General features: G+C 42.4%; 1 protein-coding gene across 2 annotated transcripts in view; it reads right to left on the minus strand.

Moving 5' to 3' along the window:
* Nucleotides 1–233: 233 nt before the first annotated feature.
* MAP1B (microtubule associated protein 1B) overlaps nucleotides 234–21,204 on the minus strand; it is a 103,448-nt gene continuing 82,477 nt past the window's right edge. Inside the window, exons 5-7 of one of the 2 annotated variants that reach the window (XM_004374508.2) lie at nucleotides 9,509–16,001; nucleotides 5,899–6,137; nucleotides 234–4,661 (exon numbers count right to left, since the gene is read on the minus strand). In XM_004374508.2, the coding sequence (XP_004374565.1) occupies nucleotides 4,506–4,661; nucleotides 5,899–6,137; nucleotides 9,509–16,001 (6,888 nt within the window). In that variant the 3' untranslated portion in view covers nucleotides 234–4,505. The remainder of the gene's footprint in view (nucleotides 4,662–5,898; nucleotides 6,138–9,508; nucleotides 16,002–21,204) is intronic. The other variant, XM_023729533.1, reaches the window with a different exon arrangement.

A 21,204-nucleotide genomic window follows, 5' to 3' on the forward strand; every position in this document is an offset into this window, starting at 1 on the left:
TCTAACACTGGTATGTCCTTAAACCCTAAAGTACTCAACAGCTTGGCTAGTAGCTGATGCAAAGATTAGGAGCAGGGCCCTCTCACCGCTTGCCAAATGCCCAGATCCCCTGTGAGAAGAACATACTCTCACCCGCCATAAATGCCTCAGCTGCCTGGGTTCTGTGTGGGCGGAAAACCCCAACTCCCAGTGAGCCAAACTCAACAACACAAAGTTAAAGACAGCACACACAAGAACTTTTGCCACTTTTGTATTTTATTGTGGAACTGAGCTTTTTTTTTTTTTTTTTTTCTTTTACATCAAATATCCTCAACGGAAGAGGGGATATTGCACACAAATATCATAAAAGCACTACATATTACTTTCACTGGAAACTAATTTTCTACATTAGATATGACTGGATAGGATAGAAGTGATGCAGGATTATAAGACATAATACCATACACAGCTGCAGACTGACACAAACACCATTCAGAACAAGAGAGAGGAGTGTGAGGAGCTTCTCAGTCGGGCTCAAGACTGCTCCTTCCCAGGGGGAAGAGAAGGCTGCATGCAGCGCGTGTCTCGGCGCTGTGCTCACCCGGGCAGCCCAGTCTTGATGCCTCTTCTCGGTCAGTGTCTCCTGTTCTGGGAGCTCCAAACGAGGGCAGAGAAGCTGTTTATTTTTTCTCTTCCTTTTCAGCTTTTGATGCTGCCTTTTATATTTACTTAGTAAAGTCACAGATTTTTTTTTTTAATAGCAAATAGTTTTAATACCAGGTGAATAACCTAATTGCTTTTGAAAAAATGCTCATCCCTAGGCTGCTTTTGGTGTGTTGTTCAGTTGGCTAAAAGATAAAAGCCTACAGTTCCTTTCATATGGAAACAAGGTCTTTTCTTCTAAATCAGAAGTGCAAAAAAAAAAAAAAAGGTTATTAACCTAACTCACAATATTATTACTGAGCAAGAACCTCTTGTGACAGGTGACTAAAGAGAGGCAATAAAAGCAACTTCGGAATTGTAGAACAGCTCCTGAGAGCTGAAGTTTGGGAACAGAGGGAAAATGGAAGATGGTAAAATTCCATTAGCGAATGATTAAATCTTATTAAAAGAGTATTGGAAAGCTCCTAAACTGCGTAAGCTATTGGAGACACTTAAAACATTCATATACACTGGGAAAACCATTCACTATGATATGTAAAGTTAAAAAAAAATTTTTTTAACTCCATGGGAAATGGCGTTTAAAGGGGGAGTCAGTCATTGTATCCAGTCCCACCACAAGACTGAGAAAGCATGCACAGGGGTTGGGGTTTGGAGAAAGGGATAGAATTGGTTAAAATTGAAAATGGAGGATCATCTCTAACATTTAGTCTCTGTAGAATTTTGTTTAAGAATACTACCAGAAAGGTCATGATCATGAGCGCTATCTCGATGGAATCCCATCATTTCAACAGAGTGTAAATTCTTTCCACTCAAATACTCAATCTATACAACTGGAGTCAGTAATCAGTATCAAACAAAGCTCCCAGAAGTCTGTCAATCTTCAGCTCTCACCATGAATGTACATGGTACATTGTGATGGCTGTTACAAAATAATTGTGTACATATGGAACTAGCAAAATTAGGTTAGTCACACAGGTAGGAAAGGTGTCTGGAAGGACAGGAGCAACCTGTAATGCAAATATTGGTTTTCCTGGTGGTCATCACTGGGAACAACGGGTGGAGAAAGGTACTGAAATATTTTATAGGAAAAAGAGCCAGTTGACCAGTGACAGTTTTTGTATATTTTTTCCATTAAATCCCATAGCAGAAAAGAAGACAGGAGTGGCACAGAGTGGTTATAATTGAAGATCGGCTATAAGTCTCCTAAAATGTACTTTTTAAAGCAAAGTAATGTACATGTTAAACAAATTTAATTTGGGAAACTGGAAAATAATTCCATCTTCTCGCAAAGAAAAATCAACCAGAGGTCTGGATTTGGCAAGAAGGCTGCAAATTGGTTTCTCCTCACTTGCATTATGTGAACCAATTCAACTTAACAGCTAACTGTTAAATAATTATCTTGAGTATCTTAAGTGGTCCCATGAAATAAGTTTGAATAGATGAGTTTATACTCAATAAAATCATTTTTATCACAATGACTTTTCCATTGTGTGTTAATTGTTTGTACCCTTAATCAATGTGTTCTTTTGAAGGACTTAAAAGAAACGGGGTAATAAATAAAAGTGTTTCTAGAAAAGCCTAACAAAAATAGATTAATTAAAAAAAAAAAAAAACTAAACATTTGAAAAATGTAATTCACAGCATTAAGAAGACTGCGTAATCCCCCAGTGAAGGGACCCTGGAAAAGCATTGTTTAAACCCTCATAGCAGTTAGCAGTGCAAAACATACACTTATCAGTCAAAAGTAAACTAACAATGTTAATTTTGAAATAAATAACAGACGATAAAATGAGGTCATTGTCCACTACTTTGTAGATCTCAGAGTCTGCAGGAAATGCAACATGACAGAACACAGTTCAGTTGTCTCGGAGAAGTTGTTCCATCTGAACACTGGGTGCAGTGATCTGCAACTTGAAACCTGACATCAGTTTTAACCATAATCTGGCTTCCCAGGTTCACAGTTCAATGATGGAAAATGATCTCTGGACTCTACATGATGAATCGTAGGAGTTGGGAATTCATTTGCTTTCAATGTATTATTTCTTTTACTTTTTTTTCCAGAAAAGAAAATCCCAAAGCAAATTTGTGCTAGGGTTCTTTGATCTTGGCTTGGCTGTTTTACCTCATGGTTGAACATCTTGAAAGAAGTATGTAGGATGATGTACCTGTAAAGGCCCTGAAACATAGCCTACCATGCCATTCTCCCCCACTCTCAAATAGCACATACTCAGATTTCTATGTTATGGGAATCAAGGGGTGGGAGGTATCATTATTCCTGGTAGTTATGGGTTTTTAATATTATTACTGCAATATCAGACTTCAATCTCACCAGAACTTCAAAAAACATCATTCATTTTTTTGTCTTACGAAACACTTAAAAAAAGACTGTCACTTGAAAATCTTCTTTGCATTTTCCTGTAAATGAAAACATTTGTTAAAAAGTTCATCTATGAAAAGTTCTCACATATCTAAAAAAAAAAAATTCTTCTGTACATTTGTTCCCATTATTACGTTGAAATTAATGGAAAATAAAAAAAGCGAATGTAAGACAAAAGGAAGGTAAATACTGTACACCTGCTGAGAACCTCTTCCACTACAAGATCCACTGTTTTCCCAGTTCTGATCACAGAAGCCATTTCAATCTTGAACTTGCAGTAGTAAAGAAGCTATGAAAGGCTCAACTTGTTTGGCTGAGGGGCCACAGGTGCACTGAGGTGGTGTTCAACACGCATGACTCAGCATCAAACCGTTGCACCGATCAGATCAGCTTCTAGTACCCCCACACGCGCACACACATGCTCCTTTAACTCAAGTATCTATAATCCTACACGGATGTTTTATAAACTTGCCGTCTCACATTAAAAAATAAGTGCATCAAGTATCTTTGTACATTCAAGTCACTTTCTAAGGCAAATTGTCTACCGTGTATACTCCCAACTGCTTTGGTATTTGCTTCAGTTAATTGGGGTGAACTTGGGTGTTGACACATGCAGGTTAATTGACTCAGAGTGGCCTAAGTGGGTGGACAAATGCTGGGAGCATGCCTTAGATCAACCTAGTCGTGTGTTTACAAAGTCTGAGAGTTCCAAAGGGGGTTCAAACCACTTGAATGGCCAGTCTACACTCGCTATGCTATGTCAGCGTGCAGCCCTCAAACTGAAGGGGCTTAATTAAGGCATGAAAACCTCACATGCCTTCGTAACAAGTTTTGTTCTTTTTGTTTTCTTCCACCGACTTGTTTTAGAAAAGTAAGACCTTTTTTGATGACTCAGACTGACACAGATTAAAAAGTTTCCCTAGGTAGACTACAGAATGCCTATTGCCTGAGAAAATGCAGACCTAACTCTTGGTTATTTTCTCATCCTTACCCCACCCTGCTCTCTTTTTCTCTCTGGGTATCTCACCAGCAATCTTTCCATTACATTTCCTTCTCTTGCATTCTTTTTCTTTCTCATTCTCTGTTCCTCTCTCTCCTGTGTTCTCTCTCTTTGTGCGCTTGCTCTCACTCTTGCTCTTGCTCTCTCTGGCTCTCTCTCGCTCGCTCTCTAAGACAAATGCCTCTACCTAGCAGAAGTCAGTTGGGTTTGCTAGTGCATGGTTTCCAAATGTTCAGCAGAGATGAACTGGGGTAGGTAATTCTGCAGTAATTTGAACCCTATTGTGGGAATACTGTTACTTCCCTTAGCAATCAGCAAAAACTGAGAAATATTAGTGACTTGTATCACCATGACACAGTATAGCATTTGGCAGGTAATAGTTCAGCGACTTAATTAGACGAATTGATTTTTTTAGAAAAGACGGTTTCAAATTGAAGAATTTCTGGACACAAAGTTCAAATCCTGTGGTGTGGCTGGCCTTGGTTTTTACAGTTCAATCTTGCATGCAGGGAAGGATTCATCTTGCATAACCACTGTGCTGCTGCTTGCTAAAACCATGATGTTGAGGTCTTGCTGTTTCTCATGGGTCTCCTGGTACCATTCTCTCATCACTTCTGAGTCATGAGTTGGGATCAGGGTCACCTGCAGGGAGAGAAAAAAACAGCTATTTAAGGGCAGAGCCAGAAACCAGATTAAAAATATATATATATATATATATATATATATAGGAGAACAATGACAAGATGTGTTAGTTAGACCATTAGAAGAAGGCGAAAGAAAGGAACATTTTCTATTTTGCTCAAGAAATGCAAAGGACTTCTCAGCTTAAATTTTCCAGGAACCAGAATAAAGCCGCAAAAAAATTATTTTTTGGTGGAGGGGTGTTGAAGGCTGGAACCAAATGCAGCTAATGACAAGTCAATAAGTTCATCTATATTCACTGTCAGCTTTTCGATTTTAGTGTTAAGAGAAGTGCTTCAGTTACGGTGCAAATTCTTGTATTTCCTTTAACACAACTGGTGAGTTTTGCATTAAAGTGCTATATATTTAATCCAAGGAGTTTTAGCTATTACGGTAGCTTAAAGCCCTTAGAAGTCCACTATTGTGTGTAACTAACACTTCATCCTGAGAACAAAGATTTGTATCTTTAATTTGTGTGTGTGGTTGGGGGTGGAGGAGTGAGGTGCGTGGGTAACGGCTTGAATAGAAAAACTTCATCTAGTATTCATTAAGAGGGCACTGGGTGCTTCTCATTAAATTTCATATGATTAAGTAACAAGCAATTCTATTTAATATTATGCAAACATAGTTTACTATGTGACTTTGAAGAACCACAAGCAAAACATAGAGAAGGAAGGATTATAGCTGAAATAATATGGGGTGGCTCACGGCCAGACATGATGTTTGGAAGTAGACAGTTGGAAGCGTCCTGTTGAGGACCATTTTCAGCAATGCTCCTCCTGTGGAATTTCACATGGACAGCTGATTTTCTAAAAGTCCATATTCCTAGCCTGGTCTATTTATGAAACACAAAGGAGTAAAGACAATTCTTTAGTAGCTCTCACATTTAAATATGACCACTTTGATTCATGCACACACAATACTCTTGGTATATTAGGGGGCAGGGCAAGTAATCTTGGGCCCATTTTGCAGATAAATTAATTATGCCCTTCTAGAGGTGAAGTGGCCTTCCTCCAAGGGCATGGCACTGGTGCCAACACTAATATTTGAGACCATGTTCTGTTTGTTAAACCTGCTTTGCCCTCAGGATATGTCATATGTGACAGACCCATGAGGCACCTCATGTGGATCCACAGTCATAAAGGTGTCTCTGGATACAGCTCCATCAGCAGTGCAGACACCGTCCTTGCGCTCTTACCTGCATGTTACTGCCCCACTGAGCCTTCCCTTCCAACAAGGCGTCCAGGACAGCCCGGCTGGGCTCCTCAGCAGCAGGGTCATTTCCACTCACCACGTAGTAGGATGACCTCACTCTCTTGAAAAATTCGACATCAACATTCTTACTATTGCTGTGGTTGGGAATATAGCACAGGTCCAAATACACAGGGGGACCTGGAGGCACGGCTGAGGATTTGGCTGTCTTGGTGGTTCCTAGTCCTTTGGTAAGTAAACAAAGACAAAGGAAAAGAAAGGGTCACAGCAATGAGAAGGGACCTATACATCCAGTCCACCTTCCCTCATGAGGAAATTCTCTGGGATGTACAATGGGGGCACTGGGCATTTCCATCCCCTGGGAACCTGTGGAGGGCACTCAACACTGACAATTTGAGAAAACGTAACATGGTAGTTTACCATCAAAAGAGGAGAAATGAAGAAGTGGATGGTTTCCCTTTGTGAACAACTCATTAGGAGAGCATTTCCAGGCCTTCCCAAAAGATGAAACTAGATAGTAACACTCCTTCAGGAGCTACTAATGTGCATCTTAATTTGAAAAATGATCTAAGACACAGATTTTCAAGTCAAAGGGAGGCACCTGCATTTGGTAAATCATAGTCAAGAGATCCCAGGAATCCACTCTAGGATCTCATTCATAGCAATTTTACAAGCAGTTGAATACCCTCACTTTGGATCTCATAAATGGATCAGATTTCAATCCTATATGGATTTCAAAGGCCCTCAGCACCTCGGCCCCATTCATAAGCAGTGACAAACCACTGTGTTCTCTCCTTAGCACAATACTCTGAAAAGCCAGACGTCCCTCCCTAGAACAAGGCTGGATACCGAGCTTTGGCAAGAGGAAGGTTCAGAAAGACTAGGCTTTCTCTAGCCAAGCAGGACATACCAGACGGAGGAGAGGGGCATCTTGTAGCCAAAATTCCCAGTCTAAATCAGAACAGCCCGGGCAAACTAAGAATTCAGATCACATGCAAAAGTCTCCTGACATCTAGTTTGGTGAGCTGGCGTTCTCACTTGTTCCAGGAAGCAGGGGTCACCTCAGCCAGTTCTCCCAAAGCTTGCGGGCCCTTTTTCCCCCTTTTGCTTTCTCTTGGGTGAGGGAGACAGAAATCTGCTGCAGCTGAGTCCCTGCAGGCTCTTCTAACTGGTGTGCCCCTCAGCAGGCCTTGTGCTAGCTTTTCTGCTTGAGAATAGTACTGCCTCCCAGCGGAGAAGCCCACTCAGGCCAAGACTGAAGTCTGGGCAGGGGCTGATGTGGAGAACACAAGCCATTAAAATTAAGGCTAAATCTTTGCAAATACAGTATGACTAACAGGAAGAGATGATAGAGACTCCAGTTGAGACTGAGTTTATACGATGAGCCATGATCAGTTAAAATAAAATGTTCATTGTTTACTATGGCTCATATTAGGAGAAGCTACTATTATATCCCTTTCCCCACTCCACCCCAATCCTCAACAAACATACTCATACTGACAAAACTAATTCAGAAATCTCTGGTTTAAAGTTTTTGAAACACTAACAGAACTAGGATTCTAAGGCAGTGGCTCTTCACCCTGGATGCACAAGTAGAATCACCTGAGGCGCTCATGAAAAACACTGATGCCAGGCCCCACCCTCCAGAGTCTGATTTACAGTTGGGCTGGGGCTGCAGCTTGGGCACCACCATTTTTTAAAACCACCCCAGGTGATTCTAATGCAGCTGGTTTGCGGCCACTGCTCTGAAGACATTTAAAACATGAGCTGGATCTTCTACGCTTGAACCTCTTTCCATTATCTATGGGATTTTCAAAGGCTGTCATCACACAGTCAAAACCATCAGTGAATTCTGTCAATTGTCCAATTTTATTTTTTGTGGGGCGTGTTGGAAGGTAAGAATCAGCCAAAAGGATATTTGAATAAATGGACTTATTTTTTGACTAGATTAACTGGTCACTTTAATGAATCTGAGCCGAAAGCCTTCAAAATATCCATTTGTGGCCTCCTAAAGAATTGTGAGTTGTAGCAGAAGTTTGTGTTCCCTATATTCTAATAACTTGAGCACTCAATCACTGCTGTCAATAGCAGATGAATATTGCTCACGGAAACACGAACCGAGGAAACTGCCAAAAGTCAACCCAAGTTTGTTTCAGAAATCAATTAATAGTGCAATTTACCCTATTTAGAAATCCATCAAAAAACATTTTATTGTAAGCTCAAATTAACTATTTATTACTTTGCCTTTAAATTACTTCCTTAAATGACCAAAAAGATTTTTAAAAAATCAATTGTGTGGGCTAGGGCATATGTTCTGACAGGTTTGGTGGCACATTTAAGTTTGTTTTAATCAGTTTGAATGGATTTCGTGTTTTCTCCTAAGTGTGGATGGGCTGACAGCTCTTTCAGACCAAGGAGGGAATTGTCTGGTGGTTTTTCATTAACTCTAAGCATGAACAGATGCAGTTTGTTTTCTACATGTATGTAAAAAAACAAATCTGACAAGAACCGAGTCCTGAAATCGGTGCTTCATATTGTTTCAAGTGAAAATTTGTAGCTGTAACTGATACTTCCTAAAATGTACTGAATTTGAGAGCTCTAAAGCTTCATCAATCAGATTTTCCCCAATAAATCAAGGAAATGTTATTTATATTTTGCTTTATATGTTTGGGTCAATTTATATAACTTTGTGAACTGTGACCTGAAAACCCCAACTAACTGCATAGAGCAAATAAAATGTATTAATGCAAATCGTTGTGATGGGCTGGAAGCAACGAGAGGAAGCTGGGTCACATGTTCCATCAAAAACCCAGGTCATTTCTGAGAACATGATAAGTCTGGGAATCGAGACCAAAACAGGAATGATCAGAGCTAAGGTCGCTACCAAGTGGGATCTCAATCTGAAAGTGTGATGAGTCTCTACTAGCGAGGCTGTGAATAAGAAGGGAATAGGTGAGAACCTTCAATGCTTTTTTCTCAATTTCTACTGAGTACCCACTGGTCAACTGAAATTATGGTATTTGTTGGCTGATAATAAAACAGAGCATTGCCTTTAATGGGGAGGCACCTCCAGCCTGGTGATTTTTTTTAAACAGAAAAAAAAATTTGGAATATAAATCTTGGGGTTAAATTGCCCATTCCAGGCTCGACTTAGAACCTTTGGTCTTCCCTTATCCTTTGGGAGCTTTGGCCTGTGACACCTCAGCTTGATTCTGGGGCCAGAGTGGCTGAAGCCAACGCTGACACAGTCTGCCAGGGAGGGTTTAAACACACACCCCCTTGGTTCTGAAGACTTAGAATGGAGCTTCAGCTGCTGTGTTCCAGAATGGTGCAGACCCAGGAATCCCATCTGGCGAGCCAGAGCTTCTCTGGGTCATATGCTGAGCTGTCTCAAAGTCTAAGGGGCTCACAGGGCTGTGATATCTACCTTCTGCCAGGAAGAGGATAGTAAAGAGAAGGTAAAGCACCAATTTGTGCTTTCTCATCACCCTAGCACAAAGTCAAACAGGGAAATTGAAAGGCTCCAAATGGTTTCTTCAAATGAAAGTAGAACTGTTGTGGTCTACGTCAGGGTGCCCACATCTTCCCTGACCTACCTGCAGTTGCGGTCTTTACCGACTTGGATGTGGAGGCGTTGGTGGCATTCTTGGTCTCCTTGTCTTCCCCACGGGCAGCTTTGACCTCAGGATTGGTGGTGGTTTTTGTTGCCTTCTCCACAGATTCTTTCTTCTTTGGAGAAGCCACTCTGGACACCTTATCTGAAGACTCTTTCAAGCCCACTGGTTTAGGGGAAGCAGCAGAGGGCTTAGACTTCCCATCACCCTTTTTGACAGGTGAGGATGACTTGGTCTTTGTACCAGGCTTTTTGGTTTTGGTCTTCTCTTTCAGGTCTTTCTTCAGAGCTTTGCCTAGGTTCTGTTCAATGGCCAAGGCCTCTGGATCCACCATGGACACATCAGGGTGGCGGGGAGATGGGCTGCGGTCTTGCATGGGTGCTGGAGGTGGGTCCATGTGTTTGTATGTGACAGTTTTGTCTGTGGGGATGGTTTCAGATTCATCTTCAGAGTCGATGTTTGCATCAGCTGTGATGGAGGGGCACTCTTCAGTCTCTGGGGGAACATCTGAGTCTGTCTGGGATGGGGCCGACTCACTGACTGAAGTGGGAGGGGTTTCATCACACTGTCGCCCCTGTTGCTTGCCTCCTGGAGGTGGCGGGGCTCCCCCTGATTGAATGAGAGGCTTCTCAGACACTTCGGTTGGCTCTTCACTGGCAAACCACTCCAAAGGATTGGGATTAATAAAGGAGGGTGAAAGCTCTGTCTTGGGATGCTTGTATTCACAAGAGGACACGAGGCATAAATCAACATCCTGGCGGGCCTCTGAGGGGGACTTCTTTTCTGCAGTGTAGCATCGGTCTGAAGTCTCATAGGAATATGTAGATGCCTGGGGAGTTCTGGTGATTTTCTCTGTGGTCTCATAGCAGTAAGTGGAAGTATCAGGGGTTCGTGTGGTTTTTGTAGATGTCTCATAGGAGTAACTTTCAGATTCAGGAAAACCAGTAATTCTCTCAGTGGTCTCATAAGAGTAGCTGGAATCCCCAAGTGTGTGGCCACCATCTTCAGTGTCATCATAGCCATTGCTGACGTCATCCAGTAGCCTTCTAGACCTCTCGGTCTTTTCATAGGTGTAACCACTCACTTCCGGGGTCCTCATCGTCTTCTCACTTATCATGTATGAGTACCCACCCTCTTCGGGGGTCCTTGTGGTCTCTGTAATTTCATAGGCATAGCCATCATCTTCAGGGGTCTTGCTGGTTTTCTCAGTGGTCTCATAGGAGTAGCCACTGTCACATGGGGATTTTGTGGTTCTCTCTGTCTTCTCATAGTAATAGCCACCTACATCTGGGGTCTGGCTGGTTTCCTCATAAGACTCATAGGTATAACCTTCTTCATCTGGGGACCTGGCTGTTTTCTCTGACCTTTGATAGGCATAGCTAAAATCACCAGGTGTTTTTCCACCACTGTCCTTCTCAAAGCCAGATGTGGTCAAATCTCTATCCAAGGCTAGATGGTGTTGCATTGTATCAAATAACATTGAGGCACGGAAGCCGTAGGGCTCTGCGGATGCTGCATCCACTGATGGAGAAGAGGAAGTGTGGCAAGCTGCTGTGTCCTCTTTGACTGCAGAGGTAGAATCTGAAAAACTAGGTGAACATAAGGGAGAGGACTCTCTTGGGGTCAGTGGAGAGATATCAGATTTTGGTGAAAGCTTCTCTCCTTCCAGACTTTGCACTTTTTCAGAGGTAAGCGATGCATATAAGGATATATCTCTGGGAGGAACCACATCGGATAGAGTATCTTCCTGGAGAGGAGAAGCTATCTGAGAAGGGGTATGTGCAGAAGAGGTGGATGGGGAGGCCTCTACCTGAGATACTGAGATGAGTTCAGAAAGATCATTATCTTGGGTGTAGGATGGCTCCTCCACTGGTGGTATCTTATGTGATAAACTGGAGTCCTGCAAGTCAGAAGGACTATAGTCCACTTCAGTTGGCCCATTTTCAGTGATATGAAGCATACCTGCACCCACAGTAGGGTGATCTGGAGACTGTCTACTAAAGTCCATAGCAAGGGAGTGCTCAGGGGATTCTTGGCCAAATTCAATAGACATTGAGGATTGTTCAGATCTGTGATCTTGAACTGGTGTCCTGGATTTGGCTGTTTTAGGGGAGAAGTCTGGTGGAGAAATTGACATTGGTCTTGGGCATTCTTCTTTAGATGGAGACATTTCTGTTTCCTGGAAGGTGGTAGGTGTTTGCACAACAGACACTGAAAGGGAGTCATCAACTTCTGTGGAATGCGGGGAGCCAACCTCAGCATGCAGAGAAGGAGACACATCATCTGTCGTTGGCTCTGGAAATGAGCTTGTAGCCACAGAAGCTGTGGAGACTGAAGCCACACCTTCCATATGAGAGTATGTGTCTTCTGCGACACCCTCATCAACAGGAGTGGCTGACTTGTCTGAGACAGTGCCTTCAGAAATGGACATCTTAGTGTCTTCCTTAAAAGATCCAAACTGGCTGACATCAATTTGTGTAGGAGAAACATCTCCTGCCAATTTTCTTTCATCCAAAGCCAGTCCTGGTTGAGACCCCATAGCTTCAACATCATCAGTTTTCTTTTCTTCTCCAAAGTCTTCTGTAATTGGTATAAAGTCTGTGCTTTTCTTTTCCTGTTTCTCTTGGAAAACACCAGTGGAAGTTATTTCAGAAACTGGACTTATTTGGTCTGGAAAACCTTGTTTTCCATTTGTTCCTTCAAAGGGGCTTTCAGTACATCTGTCGGGAGTCTCACCATCAGCATTTAGAAAACTTTCATATGCAGACTCTGATCCAGTTAGGGGAGGACTGCGTAAAGGAGATAAAACTTTTTCAATAGGAGACTCCGAATCAGGCACAGGTTCATCCATGGGGCTTATGGAAGGCTTTTCACTGTCATCTTTGGCATCATCAAATTCAAAACTCACTGGAACTGCTGGTGGTTTTTCGATGACTTCTGTGGGGAGGTGACTGGATTTCTCATCAGTGGGAGATTGGTAGTAAGGGGTGTGGCCAGCACTGCCAGTCACAGACTGAGATGGAGACACCACTTCCAGAGTCTTATCCTCTGGACTAGCACACTGTTCTTCAACTACTTCTTGGGTCACCTCAGGAGACACTGGGACTGCTGCCTCTGCTGAGACTTTAATCTCATTGGGCATCAGAGAGAAGTTCACACTACGTTCACCCAGAGGGGTCTTTTCTATGGGTGATGGTGGAGATGGACTCAGAGATGGACTCTTGGATGGGCTAAGTTTTTCATCTGAAACTGCTGAGGTGTCTTTGATCTCCAACGTGGCACTGGCTTTCACATCTTTTTCCTCAGAACAGTAGGCATCACGTAGAGCAGATTTGCTGAATTTGTCTTCCTCCATGGATGAGGGTGGTGATATGGTGGAGGCTGAAGCATTGTAATCTCTGCCATCAGTGGCATCTGTTTTTGACACATCAGATAATCCATTGAGTGATGTAACAGGTTTGGAGTATTCCTGAGAATACAGAGAGGACTCGAATTTGGTGATGTTTATGAACTCCTGCGATGGGGACTCTGTCTCTTCATTGTTAGTCTCATCACTCATCACATCACGAGGAGTAGACATCTCATCCATTGGGGTGGGCTCACTGGATATCTCAATAGTAGACTGTGTATAGCCAGAGGTGGCAGTGAATTCCTCAGGCTGGTCTTCTCGATTCTCCTCATCAGAAGCGGTGGCCTCACTCTCTGAGCCTCCAGGTAAAGTCTCATCATGAATTGACGATGCAGGTTCTTGGACAGGAGACTGGGCTCCTGGTTGCTTGGTTGATGTGGTAAGGAATCCATACTGATCCTCAGCACCAGCGGCCTCTGCAGCCTTGTCAACAACTGCCATCACATAATCTTCAGCTTCAATTTTTTCGGGCTCATATTCTTCCTCTCTGGCATCCTCTGCTTTGTCCTCCTCATCACCCTCCTCCTCAGATTGTTCAGCCTCCCCTTTCTCAACTGCCTCATCCATGTCTTCTTCTGCTCGATCATCACCACTGGCCACAGATTCCCTCTTCTCCTTGATGTGCACATCTGCCTCCGCCTTCACACTTTCCTCATCCTCAATGGGGCTGTGTTTAGAGGTTCTCATATACACGTCTTCTTCACCATCCTCTTCTGGCTCCTCAGCCTCCTCAGTTTCTGCCTTCTCTTCATAGTCTCCAGTCTCTGAGGATTCTTCAAAACCGGCTCCTTCATCTTCAAACTTTTCAATGTCATCTACCCCCTGCTTCTCGACTGGCTCCAGTTCTTCAGGTGTTTGCTCACACTCCCCTTCTCCTTCAGTAGTGGTAATTCCCTCATCAGGGGACTCAGCAGGACCTCTGATGACTTCTTTCTCTTTCTGGATGATGTATGCTTCGACTGGTTCTGTTTCCTTCAGTTTCTCTTCATCCTCTGTTAGCTCCAGCTGAGGCTTGATGTCCTTTGCTACATCAACCTCCTCAGCCTTTAACTCTTCAAAGTCCTTGGTTAGATCCTCAGGGGATGACATAAGGGACCTCTCAGCTTCAAGTTCTTTGGCAGGGCCAGTTGCTGCTATTCCAGCTGCCACTGACATGGCTGCTGCAGTGGCCACAGTGCCAATGGCTGCAGCTGCAGCCTCTGTTGTCTTGCCTTCCTTCTTAATGACTTTAATTTTCCCTTTCTCCTTTGGCTTCCCAGCAGCAATGTCATCTTTCTTGACAGGCTCTTCCTTCTTGGGTACTTTTGGTTTTAACGCAGCTGGTTTTTTTGCTTCAGGTAGAGGAGTAGATGGTTTCTTTACGTCTTTAGAGATCTTCTTGATTTCTTTTTTGGGTTCCTTTTCTTCCTTTTTAATTTCCTTCTTTTCTTCTTTCTTTACCTCCTTCTTGGCTTCCTTCAATGGTGTTTCTTTCTTAACCTCTTTCTTGGATTCTTTTTTCTCTTCTTTCTTGATTTCTTTTTTGACTTCTTTTTTCACTTCTTCCTTTTTTGTTTTCTCCTCCTTTTTAATAGGTGTTTTGTCCTCCTTTTTAGCCACTTCTTTCTTTGGCTTTTCCTTCTCCTCTTTCTTCTCTTCAGGTTTTGGCTTTGTTTCCTTTTTCACGGTCTTCTCCTTGGTGACTTTGGGTTTGACATCTGTGGCTTGCTTTTCAGCCACCTCAGTTTTCACTGAAGGCTGGTCTTCTTTGCTGGGTACCTCCTTTTCACTCACTGAAGGTTTGGTGTCTGTTTTTGTTGGCTTGTCTTTTTTCACTGTTACCTTTTCCTTGCTTTCTACTTTGGGTGGCTTTTCCACAAGATTAGCTTTTGTGATGTCGAGGGTTTCTTCTTTAGACTCCTTTCGCACAGATTTGCTAGGGAGTGGTTTTGTGGCTGGCTTCAGACTTTCTCGGCTATCAGCCCTTTGTTTCAGTTTTACTTGTTTCACTGAAGGAGTGGGTACCTGGCCGGTGAGATCCTTCTGGGTGGCCAGGGGCTGTTTCAGGAAGTCTAAATGTTTGAGTTTTTCCAGCCCTTCTAGGATGTTGTATTGGATGCTGTTTCCAGGAAACAGGACTCGGATGATTTTCTCTGCAGGGTTTGCTGGATGCCACACGATCAAAGATGAGACTGAAGTTAAATAGGAAATTGGGATATCTACTTCTTGACCACTAGGCAGAATTAGTTCAGCCTTGTCTTTGTTAGTGCCAGTCCACTGCTGCATAAAATACTGCATTTCCTTGCTGCTCTTGACAGGGTTAAGTACATACATCTCTAGTTTACCAACTCCCATTTTTTGGAAAAGAATGACAGGATCAATGGTATTGCCTACACTTCTAAATAGAGGTTCTGGTTTCATGGACAATTTGTTTAGGTACTGAAGAGTGAAACAAGCTTCTTCTATGCTTCTTTTCATCTTGATGTTTGGCTCTGGGTTTTTCAGATTTTCAGGTACATTAAGAAATATAACTCCTAAGTCAGGGGAGATGAGGTTTTTCATCCAGTCACTATTTGTGGTGGAGCCCTGGGACTGCTCTTCCTCGAGCTCTGCTATTTTTCGCTGTAGCATGCTGTTTATTCCAGGCAAATTGTCATCCCCAATGTGGGTGAGCAGGATGGAGTCCACTCGGTCCAAGTGTCGGATTAACTTCCAGAAGCAAGACTTTCTTTCCGATCCTCCGTTGATGAGCATGTTGAATCCATTCACGGCAAACAATGCAGAATCACCCCTCCCTCCTGGAAAAATGTAACAGCAGGGCTTGGACAGCTTTAGAAATCCACCAGATGTAGGAGGTTCCAGGATGTCAAAGGGAGATGGGACTTCCACTGATTCTGAGAGATACTCAGTAAATTCTGAAAGTCCTTCCATTTCCGGCAATATAGAGGCTGAGTTGAGTTTAATATTGATGAAATCTTGGAGATTGTGTCTGTCAAGATTGGAATTCTTCCAGTCCCCTTCTTCAGGACAGAACAGAGTTAAACTGGCTTTGTTGGCAGGGTGGGTGGTGCTCAGTAATTCCCCAATCTGGAATTTAAAAAAAGAAAGGAAGGAAGAAAAAGTTTAAGTGACTGTCATCACTGATCCATCATCCATTACTAGATATTATAGGATCATTGGATGCATATAGGGCCGATGCACTTGTGCAGTGATGCTGGTTGTTTAAATGCTGAAATGCTTCCGTACCGGCAGAAAAACAGCACCTTTCCTGAGCCCCCATACTATCCCCCTGCTACCTCATCCACCCACCAGCCCCTCTCCTGGAGCCCCTTCCCCTTCCCTTGATCCAGCATCCTTGGGTCCCTTCTTGTCCAGCAGGGAAACTCCAGAACTTGCCCCAGTTATGAGGCTAGTGCCACCTGGATCATCAGGGTCTGTGCCACAGGAGTGATGAAACACTGTTATCACCACTGGGTACTTGACATGCAAAGACACCCTTAAAAAAAATATTAAACTATCAAAGGAGAAGGCTATGTGAATCATTCTCCAATGATATAGAAATCTTTTCTTTTATTCTTCTAGGTTTAGCAAAACAGACCTGATTGACACATTGAAGGAATTTAGATAACAGGACATTTGTTGGTGTCTCCTTTCAGACTCTGGTAGATGCAAAAGAAAAAAGTTGGTTTTGTTTTTATTTTTTCTGGGAGACAGGAAGTCATGGATTGGCCATTACTGCAAAATTACTGGTGTCTGGCATCAGTTCAGACTACTTAAAACATGAGTGGTTCGCCTAGCAGATTCTCATACTGTGGCTTAAAGGGCAGTTTTGCAAATACAAATGCTTTTATTGACGCCATGATGATTAAAGTGGTTAGATAATTATACAAGCAAGTGGCCAAATTCACTCCTCATTTGTTCATGTTTAATCCAGGCAAAGACACTATGCTCTTTCACAACTCCCGTTCTTTTTAGGGCAAGCTGGATGTGCATGGATGAAAATCAAATTTAGCTCAAATGGTTTTCAACGCACAGTTTAGTACTTCCCATAGGATGGGAATGTGAAAGAGCAAATGAGGAACAAAACCAAGATTATGGTTTAATGAAAAAGCTATTTTCTTTTCCACTCAGTATTATGGTCATATGTTTCATGGTCTTAGCATAGGAAAAAGTGAGGGAGAATCATGTCATAAATTCCAGTCTTTTTTCAGTTTCAACAAAGCTTGTAAGTCAGCTGAGAGTTTCAAGCTGAAAGGGGCCTTGGGTCTTGATGGTACACGATGAAAGGGCAAAGCAAAGGTTTCATTTGGTCCAGGCGTCCCTGAACCAGCAGGTCTGAACTCTTACCTTCTAGTACTCGAGTGGGTTTTCCCTGCCTCATGTAGCCCCTGAATGTTAACAGTCTGAAGCTTCCTGTGTGTGTGTGTGTTTTAATTTACAGAATCTGAAGTTTCCTACATTACACGGCAGTAAGATAGCCATTTTTGTTTGGTTAGCCTATTAGTCCTAAGCATAAAATTTTATGTGAAGGGTCACAAAATAGCAGTCTTTGACTTTGCTATTTTCCTCTGATTTAACTTCACAACCTCCTATAAAAGGGATTTTGGAAGCTAAGAAAACTGAAAGAGCAAATAGTAACCATCCTGATGTGGAGGCTTTGCTCAAATCATTTGCTGGCCAGCCAAAATGAGTATGAGCACCAAATATTGTTTCTTGCCCAATAATTAGCATAGACCTTTGTCACCATCACCATAGCACAATTAAGAGTCTCTCAATCCTAATTATTCATGTAAACATTCACTCAGTTATGCAAACTATTCACGTAGTATAATACATTTTAGAGAAAAAAATTCAGGGTAATTCGAACGGCTGAATCTTTAAATAGTGAAATGTTTACAATGAAGCTTAGTTCATTTTAATTTTTGAAATTCTGCCCTAGCTGCGAGGTATGGCAGCCACGGGTGTAACCCTGCCAAGGTAGAGAGTATTCAATCATTAGCTCTTGTTACGTGAGATGTGTGATCACCAAGTTCCAGGAGAAGGTAAAAAGGCTTGAAGAATACTTCTCTACTTTCCATCTTATCATCTCTACGAGTAGCTATGAAATGCAGAAAATGAGCCACTACCCACCATCCACACCCCCCCCCAAAAAAAAAAACACCACTGAGGTTACACAGAATTCTGAGGAAGTCAGGGGTAATGCAAAACAGCAAAGAAAGGTTGGCAGATGGAAACCCATGACATACAACAAAAAGCACAGAGGTAAGTCAGTGCTGCTGGGAAAGTTTCTTTTCAGAGAGAAGAAATCCAGCCCCTCTGGAGAAATAGCAGCACGTTGTACGTGATGAGGGAAAAATGAAGACATGAGGGCTGGAGACAGCCAGTCATGAAGGAGATGGGTGGAAAGGGGGAATGGAGGAAGAGCACGAACAACTACTATATCCTTGGAGCTACACAGAAAAAATAAGCCCCCACTTCCCTGCAGAGCCTGATTCCACGCCTGTGGGCCAACAAGCACACTAGAGAGGGAGTGCCTCAATGCAAAGACCGTGTCTTCAGAGTGCCTGCCCATGGTGGCACTCCCTCGATGCTTATTCAATGAAATCATGAAAACAATAAGGAGGAGCTAACAATGCTAGCAGTAGCAAGGAAACTTGTGACCAGTTCTTAGACTTGGTGACAGTGACTTCCTCTGAAGAGTTTGGAACTCACCATCATAGTAAATGGTAGCTATTATAGCCCATTATACTAAAAGTTCACCAACTATCTGTATGTTGTACTGCAGTGGCTTAAATGTTGCTGTGATGCTGGAAGCTATGCCACTGGTATTTTAAATACCAGCAGGGTCACCCATATGGAGCCCTGGTGGCAAACTGGTTAAGAGCTCAGGCTACTAACCAAAAGGTCAGCAGTTCAAATCCACCAGCCACTCCTTGGAAACTCTATGGGGCAGTTCTATTCTGTCCTACAGGGTCACTATGAGTCAGAATCGACTCAACAACAAAGAACAATAGGGTCACCCATAGTGGACAGGTTTCAGTGGAGCTTCCAGACTAAGACAGACTGGGAAGAAATGCCTGATAATCTGTTTCTGAAAACTGCCAGAGTAAACCTTATGGATCACAACAGAATAATGGGATATAGTGCTGGAAAATGAGCCCCCTGGGTTGAAAGGCACTACACAGTGGCCAATAACAATGGACTCAAATGCATCCTCTCCCAATTGACATTTAATTATGAATGGGATGGACTCAAATATACCAATGATCATGAAGATACTGCAGGGCCAGCAACATTTTGTTGTTACACATAAGGTCACCATGAGTCAGAGTCAACTCCAGGGCAACTAACAACAGCATACTACATATTACAGCATGCTAAAAGTTCCTGGATGACAGGAAAAATATCTTCTGTATCGTTGTATCTTATTTATAATCAGGTTCATAATCAGGTTCAGTGAATGCTTACTGAACTTTGCTAAACTTGGCCAATTCAACACATGCTGTCTTCCTGGAGTGGGTACTTGGGATGTGACGAGAGCCTGCTAATATTTATCAAACACACTGACTGCTACCCTACCCTGGCTTTTACAAAGATGGATGAAAGACAGGACTGGAAGAAATATTACTTTGGGGCAAAGATAGTCTTTTTTGTTAATTACATTTTTTTTTTTTTTTTTTTTTCACTAAATGCAGGCATACTGAATGAGGAAGGAAAAGATAGGAAATAAATAGCTTTACTGCAGATTGCATCAGTGAAACAAGATTTGAATTCCTAAACCATAGGCTACTAACTACATTTCCTTTTTTGATTAAGTTACTTGCTTGACTGATGAGGAAATACAGCAGACAGCGTATCTCTGGGTTTTAGTAGGGCATTTAGAAGGACTTCTGAATAGTGTGATAACAGAATTAGGTAGATTTATGGCCAGCTATATCAATTTTAAAAAAAAAAAAGTTGCTATCAGGTCAATTCTGACTCATAGCGACCCCATGTGTTTCACAATAGAACTGTGCTCCATAGGCTTTTCAATGGCTGATTTTTCAAAAGTAGATCACCAGGCCTTTCTTCTGTGGACTCAAACCTCCAACCTTTCAGTTAGCAGCTGAGCATGTTAACGGTTGCACCACCAGGGACTAGACATATAAATAGTGCCGCTTAACGGGAACCTGGAGGGAGGTCTATGATAGCCTACCTCAGGGCTCATTTTTGTCCTGCTAAGTACTGACTTGGATGAAAATGGTGAAGAAATATTTATCAAATCTGTGGTCAGCATGAAAATGGAATACCTAGCAAAATCGGAAGTGTCAGAATTAAAACATTTATAAAAACCCTTGACATTGGGATGATGATAGCTAAATCAACTCTAACACAATGGCATTCTAAGGGCATAAATGAAAGGTCCAAAAACCAGCTGCGTGAAGTGCCAGATTGGAGATGTGGCCTGATGATGATTCCCGTGGAAAAGACTCAGGGATTCTGATTGACAGTCAAATGAATTTATCATGAAGCTAAAGAAGTGAAAGTTTTAAGACCCCCTCACTGGCGTGGTCCCCTTCCAAACATCTGTACTTAATTGCATGTTAATAATTTTATATTCTTTTTCTTAAAGGGAACCCCCAAATTGTGTAAATTGCAGAGCCTCACAAAGCCTGCATCCTCTCCCAACTGACATTTAATTGTGAATGGAGATGGCCAAAACTTACTTTTAGACTTATTTCATAGAAGATTTGTTGGAAACTAAACAAGAATCCTAACCTGATCAACAGACCTCTGGAAGATGGTGTCCAGTTTGAGTTATGATATTTTAGAGAAACTAGGACCAAAAAATAAATTCTAGAAACTGGAACAATTCACCTTTGCTGGCTTCTTTTCCCTTAGCCTTAACCTTTAAATGCTACATATGGGCCCCTGACACTTCTTAATACATTTCTCTAGCTCATTTCATCTAGTGTTAGGGCTTTAAATACCTCTAATATGCTGATAGAGCCCTGGTGACATAGTGGTTAAGAGCTCGGCTGCTAACCAAAAGGTTGGCAGTTCGAATCCACAAGCCTCTCCTTGGAAACCGTATGGGGCAGCTCTGCTCTGTCCCATAGGGTCTCTATAAGTCAGAACTGACTCGACAGCAAAGAGTTAATGTCCTGATGCCTTTCCAAATTAATATCTCCAGCCCAACTCTGAGTTCCCTGAGCTCTGGACTCATAGATCCAACTCTGTGGTAACTCCAAGACACCAAGAACTCAATATGACCAGAGCTGCGCTCTCTGATAACACCAAGGCACTAACA

Source organism: Trichechus manatus, unplaced genomic scaffold, assembly GCF_000243295.1.
Source record: "Trichechus manatus latirostris isolate Lorelei unplaced genomic scaffold, TriManLat1.0 scaffold00029, whole genome shotgun sequence".
NCBI lineage: Eukaryota > Metazoa > Chordata > Mammalia > Sirenia > Trichechidae > Trichechus > Trichechus manatus.